The following is a 7,762-nucleotide window of genomic DNA, read 5'->3' on the forward strand; positions in this document are numbered from 1 at the left end:
CGCAGAGATAACGTCGCAACTCGAATTGAGCTAGGGGCGCTGATATACGGCTAGGGCAAAGTTCGGAAGGTGTAAATACTCCTCCTCCTGCCTGGACAAGCACTGCTCCCTCCGTATCACAGACTCGCCCTCTCCAAACGTTTGCTAATTGTCCATGCATCTCATGTGTCAATTTCGCATTTGGCCAGCAATTTTAATCAATACACAAAAACCACACGAAAGTCAACCGAAGCTAATAGGCGTGGTCACGCCAACCGCCCACTCACCTTAGGACCGGTGTCCCCGGTGTGCCGGATGACCTCGGAATGGGGGTGTCCGTGGCGGAGGGATGCGGTAGAAGAGGCAGGCACTTTTGAATGCCGCAGCACGTAGAGCTCGTTAGACATTTTCTTAAGCTAATATTTTCACAGCGCACAGCGAACATGGACGTCGACGGTATCGAGGATTAGAGCAGGAGTCGGAGATGCAGGCGGCGTAGGAGGACGGCCATCCAGGAGGAGATTATTCAAATGATTGGAAATTATCATGTGCTTGCATCCATTTTCGGTCCTGCCAGTTGCCGGGCTCTATTCTCGATGCTTCCTGATCCAGGTTCGGTGTGCAAACAACAAATTGCATTTGTCATCTGCTGCATAAATAACGAGATAATACCGTAACATAATAACTGTCAATGGGAGCCCTTTCACCAGCGATGCAGTCGTGAATGGTGGGCTAGGAAGCCCTGCTGCCCGAACTCGAAGTACTGCCCCTCTTGTCGGAGCAAAATTTTATTCAAAATTTTAAAAAGCCACTAATTGATTACAATTCCATCAGTTAAAAGAAGTATAAACAAGGACTTGGATACCAGCTATATTCTCGAAAGACCAGGTTTTTTCTATGTTATACACAATGTTGTACACTGCATTATGAATACGATATTTGGCCCTGGCGCCATTTTCTACTCAAGCATTCCAGACTTGAAGATCACTTAAAAATCGCTAGAACTCTATATATGAATTTCCTTATTTCTTGGTTACAACCAGTGCCTGCGTGTCACGTGCTCATCTCTTTGAAGGGCGAGGCACAAGTTCCATCACCAGGGGTGATCAAGGTAATCTACTCGCACGTGAGCGGCTCTCACTCTGTCAGTGGGCTACAAATGAGAATTTGTATCGTCGATTTGCATATTTAATCAAAATTAACATGACCGATAAAATCAATTACACTCACAGACACAGGCGACTGCTTACACGGCTGCATCTGCATGTACATGTACATGTGCATGTGCATGTGCACGCACACAGGAGCGACAATTGCATTAGGACATTTCGTCCTGCGCCGTTCATCTCGCCTCGTGTCGTGTACGCCTTTCGGTTCGTTTGGCTCTCCAAATCCTTTTTCAGGCAAAATCTACGACCATGTCTCGCCGGCAAACTGTGTGTACACTGCAGTGCCCGTCCCTACTCCTTACTCCTTACCCCACCCAACGCCATCTGCAGTGCTGCATTGTCACACACACCTTGCCCCCCAAAGGGGCGCTCTCAGAAGGCTTATCCTGTCCAACATGCTTAAATTGTTTCTTCCTGTCACACTGATTTTACTCGATTTATTTCATTTCGACTTGGTTGCTGCTGCTCTGTCTGCTGCTGCTCTGCTGCTTTGAATTTATTTTTATGCCCTGCACTTACGGGCTTTAAAATCTGAATAAATATGCCAAGAGTGCTCGAGGTGAGCTGAGATGGCATTTAAATTTATTTAATTGCATTTCACATGCAACCCCAAACTATGATATTCTATTCGAAATCCTTTAACACGCATAAATATTCATTGGCCTACCAAAAGCTCCCACAGCCGATAAACCCAAGGCCGGCCCAAAGCGAATTCCGTGCATTTAATTAAGTTTTCAGTGCCCTCATCCTTGCCCTTCTCTAAACAGGTCGCACTTCCATTGAGATCCGAGAGGTAAAGTTGATTTTTCTGTTCGATATTTTCTCGACAGACAAATTAACGCCAATTGCCGGGAAGCCTTTGGACCGGCTTGAATCGGATGGCTGCAGGTGGTAGGTCGGATTCTGGGAGGACCTTCTGGGAGTGAGTGGGTGGTCTGTGAGCTTTCATAAATTCGCATTGATTGCGTTCAATTAAAATTCAGTTATGCTCCGACGGTGCTTGGCATTTACAAGGGAATATTTTAATTAATTTTCACGCGCTCAGCATAAAATTTCGGTACGAAACCAGAGGCAAATTGTGTGCACATTACGATGTTGTTCTCGTCTGAATTATTAAACTCACCAAATGGATTTTTGAGAATTATTTATTTAATTTGTCTTATGTAAAATTTTCAAACCATTTATGTCAATAAATGTATATCATTTTACTATAAGGATGTAAGATCGCATGCAAGATGTGTTAACCATAATAAAATCATTCTTCCCAATGATTTTAAAGTTTAAACTTCTTGTTGATTCAACTCTTGAAACGGTGCTCCCTTTTCTCGGCAGAGAACTACCCCATTTATATCCATCTATCTATCTGTGGCATTCATCGACATCATCACCGGCCCGACAAGCCTCATATAGATACTTTGTCTAGCATTTCAATTGGCAAACACACTTGAGCTCTGGGAGCTACACGAGTTGAAGTCGAGTCGAATGGCAACGAAAAATATTCCGCACCCGCCGCTAAAGTAAACAGCAACCCCGATTCGCGGTGAGGTCTATGTCCTTTACGGAGCCCAAAATCCTTTCATCTACTTCAAATGAGTAGCAACAACAGCTCGATACGCAAACAAGGACAGGCCAATGAGGCACCGAAGTGCTATATTCGAAAATGGCAAAAGTGTGTTTTCCAAATCCGACTTTTCAAGGCCAACCCATCCCAACAAGAATCGCATTGCGAATCCGGGATGTGGGTGGCGTAAATGCAACGCAAACTTTGTCGCAAGTCTTCTTCTATGGACGCAAATTGTCGCCATGTGATGCGTTGTCTGAATGTCAGATGTTGATTTTGCAAATTATTTGCCAGGGTTGCCCGAAAATGATGATGCCCTAAAATGGCGGTGATGACTTCGGCAAGACGGCGGCCGCAAACTCTTTACATTAAACCAACTCATATTCATCTGCTCATGTTGGCCTGTCTCAAATTTAAGATATTGTGGGTGCTTATTCTAAACTTTGCCTGGCTCAGTCCGTCATCTACTCCGTTTTGCTCCAACGAGAAAATATATAGTTCAGTTATGTTCGGCCCGACGGTTTCAAATGGCACACAAATAATAGGTTTTCCTTCGGCGTAGACTTAGCCAAACTCTTGTCTGTGGCCTGAAGAAACTTGCTTGGATTTCTTGTCGAGCTTCAGCTTGGAGCAAACTCGTATAGGCTGGTTATTTGTTTATAAATAGTTTAAATATACATTGCGGCATGCGTGAATGCAAACTTTTCAGACTTCAGAAGGCAATACACTTTGAGGTTTCTGAAAACTTTAAATGCCCTTAATGTCCTATGGTTCCTTCAAATGAGATGTAAACAAATTACCACGAAAATAATTGGATCGCATAAGAACGTAGAAAGCCACAGTGATTAATTAGCGCTTGGAAAAAATTGTCCCCGCTGCTCGCTAATTAAATAATTCATCAAAAGTCAAGTGAGGAGCAATGCCACTGGTCACTTTTTCCCTTCAACGCTCTTCTGTTTTTTATATTCGTTTGCAGCTAATCTATGCAAAGTTTGCAGCGCTGACAAAAACTATTATGAAATTTCATTGAAAGTTGCAGTCGAAAAGTCGCGCATAAAAAAACCTAACGAAGGACAACAAGAGATCCGAAAGTTTTCCCGGTTATAACGAGTCAAAGTTGCAGTTCAGTTGATGAACTCGCAAAGCAGCGTCCGGCGTGGTCACACATGCCCTCGATGGGGACCCCGTATCTTTCCCTGTTCCCCAGGCCTCCATTTACAGAAACCTGTCAATTTAAGCCGCTTAGATGGACTGAAACCCCCTTTTTGGGGAATCTACATTTGCGGACAGTGCATATGCGTTATATTTATGTATATTATTTTCCACTTCTGTTTACAGCTCTCGAAATCAAAAATGTATACATTTGGACCACCAAAATTAATTATCGTACCACCACAATCTCAGACACAAAAAACGGCTAGCGAAGAATCAGGACGTCGAGAAAAGGGAGATATATCATTATCAGGGCTGCGAAATATACTTTTCTCGGCAGGATACTTTGTTTTTTATAATTAATTTATATGGCTATTAACATTAAACATTCCAGAGCATCAAGAGCTAAATGTAGGCTAAAATTCATATCGTAAAATTTTTAATTTATTTATGTCTTTATCATTATGATTATTTGTGAATAATACATGAGGTGTTTACAATTAGGGATACATTTTTAAACGAAACGAAAAGAACATTTTACCTCGGAAACAAGTTTTCGTAACCCTGGCACTTATGTTGGCTGATTGCGGGGAAAAAGGAGGGAAGTCATGAATACAAAATGTGCCGCAGCTTTTGGTTTTGCGGCTCAGTTGGCCGATCTCCTGCCCATTTCATGGGGCAACCCCCGCCCCTCGTCCTGGCATCACACATGGCAAAACTCATTTCATGGGTCACGAGCTACAATCATCTCAGAGATTCGAGGGGAAAAGAGGGAAGTGGCCGACAGAGACGGCCCAAAAATTGATTATGGCGGCAATGGCAGAAGGAGCCAGAGGGCTGGAAAAAAAGAAAAAGCACAACCGAGCAACTATCATCAAAATCCTATTAGTTGGATCTCTGGACACGGCCGGCCCTTTTGGATTGTCCTTCTCCAGTTGCCTGCATTTTGTCAGCGTTTATTTGGCAAATTAATTCCCCAAAAGGTAAGCCAAACTTGCGATTTGAAACAATCATCGAACCCCTTCCCCGTCCGCCACTCCACGCAAGCCCAAAGTCCTTTTTGTCCTTTTGGGTCCCGCTGCAGCTGTTGTTTGCCCCGCCAGTGAGAAAGCCAGACTGTTGGAGAAACAGCAGAAGCAACAGCCAAACGTGTCAAAAAAGGGGTGCATGGCTCACCATTAATGTACCCCTTCGAAAGGGACAATGGCTACGCCACTGGAAAAAAGAAAAGCCCGGACACACAATTTGTGACAATTCCTTTTTGCGGATTAATATTTGCTCTTCCCCACCGGGGAACTCTCTCACCGGTTGCGCCTTTATTTGTCTCGCTGCCCTTTTCCTGTTTGCCACTCCACTTCATGCAAATTAACTTGCCAGAAATTTGGCAGGATTTTGCTGGCTCGGAAGCCTGACTTTCAATTGGAATTAAAGCCAAACATTCGGAGGAGCAATGAGTTTTAAAGGACAGCCAACCCTTTATTAACCTTTTGGGACGCAGCTCTGATTACCACCCGAGATTTTAGTTTCATTGTTTTAGGACTTAATTATAACGCAGCGTTCTGTATTGCCCAATGGCGACTATAAAGTCGGATGAGTGAACTATTTAATCTGCCTTTGAAGTACGCAAAGCTAAGTGTATGTTGCAAAGTCTTACAAAGTGGGAGGAAATATTATAGGTATGATCAGTTTCTTTATTAGATCAGAGCTAAGCATTAAATTTGTCAATATATTGGAAATGGAAGCTTGAGTCTTATGAGATAGTTTCCAAAGACGCTTTATGAATGTGCATCAATAATTTATTTTTCTTACTTTTCACATCCTAGCTGATTGCCCTTCAGAAAGGGACAACAAGGAGGGCTTTTCTTCCCAACTTTTTTCAAAGGCTTTTAAAGTGGACTAGACGGTTGCTTTGACAAGTATCCTGATATATGGACTTTAGCTTGGCCACGTCCGAGCAAGTTTTAGTTTTCTCGGACCTTGGACCTAAGACTCCAGTTGACGGACAGTAATTCCTTGAACTTGCTGGCCTTCTCCTCCTCAGCCTTTTCGTAGCATCTACTTGAAGAGAAAAAGTTAAGGTTAGTTTGCAGGCCGTCCATAGAACCGTTTGTGCACCTGGTTTCGCAACTTGTCGCCCATTCGGTTGCCGATTCAGCAGTCAAGTGTCAACATCGGCAAAACTCCACACTTGGGTGATTTGTTTTCATTGAAGACTTCCCCGTCTTTCCCACCGCAGCCATCCGATCTGAACTGCTACGATGCGAAGCTGGAGATCGATGACGAAATGGAGCTGGCAATTCGACTGCGAGAGCTCAGTTGGCGGACTACTGTTCTCTTGGCTGCCCACAATTGGCCAACTAACCAACGGAGCGCGATAACGATGGGATTGCGAAATATTCGCAAGCCACTCAAATCAAGTTTTTCCGCCAAACGAATGCCGCGCAGAAAATATTAAAATGCAAGTGGTTTCATTCAGTTTTCATTTGCTGCTCGCTGACGCTGGTCGGTTGGCCATTCCTTTTATTTCGATCATTAATTTTGGTTCGGATTAATACGGCGATGGTCCGCTTGGAACTGATTGTGCTGCTGGTGGCATTTGCCACTTGCCTAGTTAGAACCAACGATGTATTCCTGAAAGAGCCACGTAAGTGCTGCCTGATTGCTAGATCGGTTAATCTGAAACAATTTCAATACCCCCGTTTTTGGCTAACACATGTGTGACTAACCCGCTTAGCAGCTGGAACTCGCTGTTCAAATAGCGCCAAAAACATTGCACCACTAAACCGGATTTGATTTTCAAAATTCTCTGTGTGTATTTTGTTTACTCGCACTTACTCGCACTCGCACCCTTGCGATCTCAACCAAATCCACATCCGAATTCAAATCCAATATGAACTGAACAAAATTCTAACCGAACCGCAGCAGATTACATCAAAGAGTGTAGGATAGCCGACAAGGACTTTGTCAACTGCTCGACCCACAGCATCCAGCAGCTATTCGACAAACTCAACGATGGTGGGTAGAGTCCTGCGGTGTGTGTTCTGTGCTGACAATGTGGTACCGATTCATAGGGATACCCGGGCTCACCAGCATCAAAAGCTTCGATCCCTTCTATCTCAACCGCATACGGATCACGCAGGGCAATAGCAACGCAATCAATCTCAAGGTGGAGCTGGCCAACGTCAAGATCATTGGGTTCGGGCACACGAACGTCCTGGAGAGTCAGTGAGTGCGAGCTCCTCCATAGTGAGTCGCATTCTGTAAGTCAGCCATCTTTTTCAGGGTGTTTAAGAAGGACTACAGCTGGAAAACCACCTTCACACTGCCCGAGATGAAGCTCCAGGCAGACTACAGTCTGTTCGGTCGGATCTTGCTCATCCCGCTCAACGGAAAGGGGCAGGTGTTCCTGGACGCGGAGAACATGACGGTCACCATGCACACGAAGACACGGCTCTACTCCAAGGGTGGGTTCACCTTCTACAACGTGACCAACCTGCACGTGGACTTTAAAATGGATGGGCTCAAGTCGTATTTTTCCAACCTGTTCAATGGCAATAAGCAACTGGGTAAGTAGCTGAAATCTCCAAAACTCACATCGTGACCACTTTTGGAACGCCTTCGGCCCCAGAGGACAGCACCAACAAGTTTTTCAACGACAACTGGCGTATGCTGGCCGATGCCCTGTACACGGTCATCACCCAGACCATCGAGGACATTCTGCTAGATGTGCTGAAGAAGATATTTCACTTCATTCCGGCCAACTTCTTTGTGAGCGACATCCCGACGCCGGAACAGCTTTATGGAAGGGTCAAGCCGAAGCCGAAATGAGGAAATTGTTCGCAAAATTTGGGAGGGGGGATCCTGTGAAAAGTAGCCAATAAAGTCTGTGGCAAAACTTGAA

At 44.6% G+C, this 7,762-nt stretch overlaps 1 protein-coding gene across 1 annotated transcript; it reads left to right on the forward strand.

Annotated features, from left to right (window-relative positions):
• The first annotated feature begins 6,324 nt into the window (after positions 1–6,324).
• LOC6535166 (circadian clock-controlled protein daywake) lies at positions 6,325–7,762 on the forward strand. The gene is made up of 5 exons (XM_002095792.3): positions 6,325–6,505; positions 6,784–6,876; positions 6,933–7,086; positions 7,144–7,427; positions 7,490–7,762. Exons 1-5 carry the CDS (start codon positions 6,421–6,423, stop codon positions 7,687–7,689), a joined length of 816 nt encoding a protein of 271 aa, XP_002095828.1. The 5' UTR covers positions 6,325–6,420; the 3' UTR covers positions 7,690–7,762.

The sequence above is a fragment of the Drosophila yakuba genome, chromosome 3L (assembly GCF_016746365.2).
Source record: "Drosophila yakuba strain Tai18E2 chromosome 3L, Prin_Dyak_Tai18E2_2.1, whole genome shotgun sequence".
Lineage (NCBI taxonomy): Eukaryota > Metazoa > Arthropoda > Insecta > Diptera > Drosophilidae > Drosophila > Drosophila yakuba.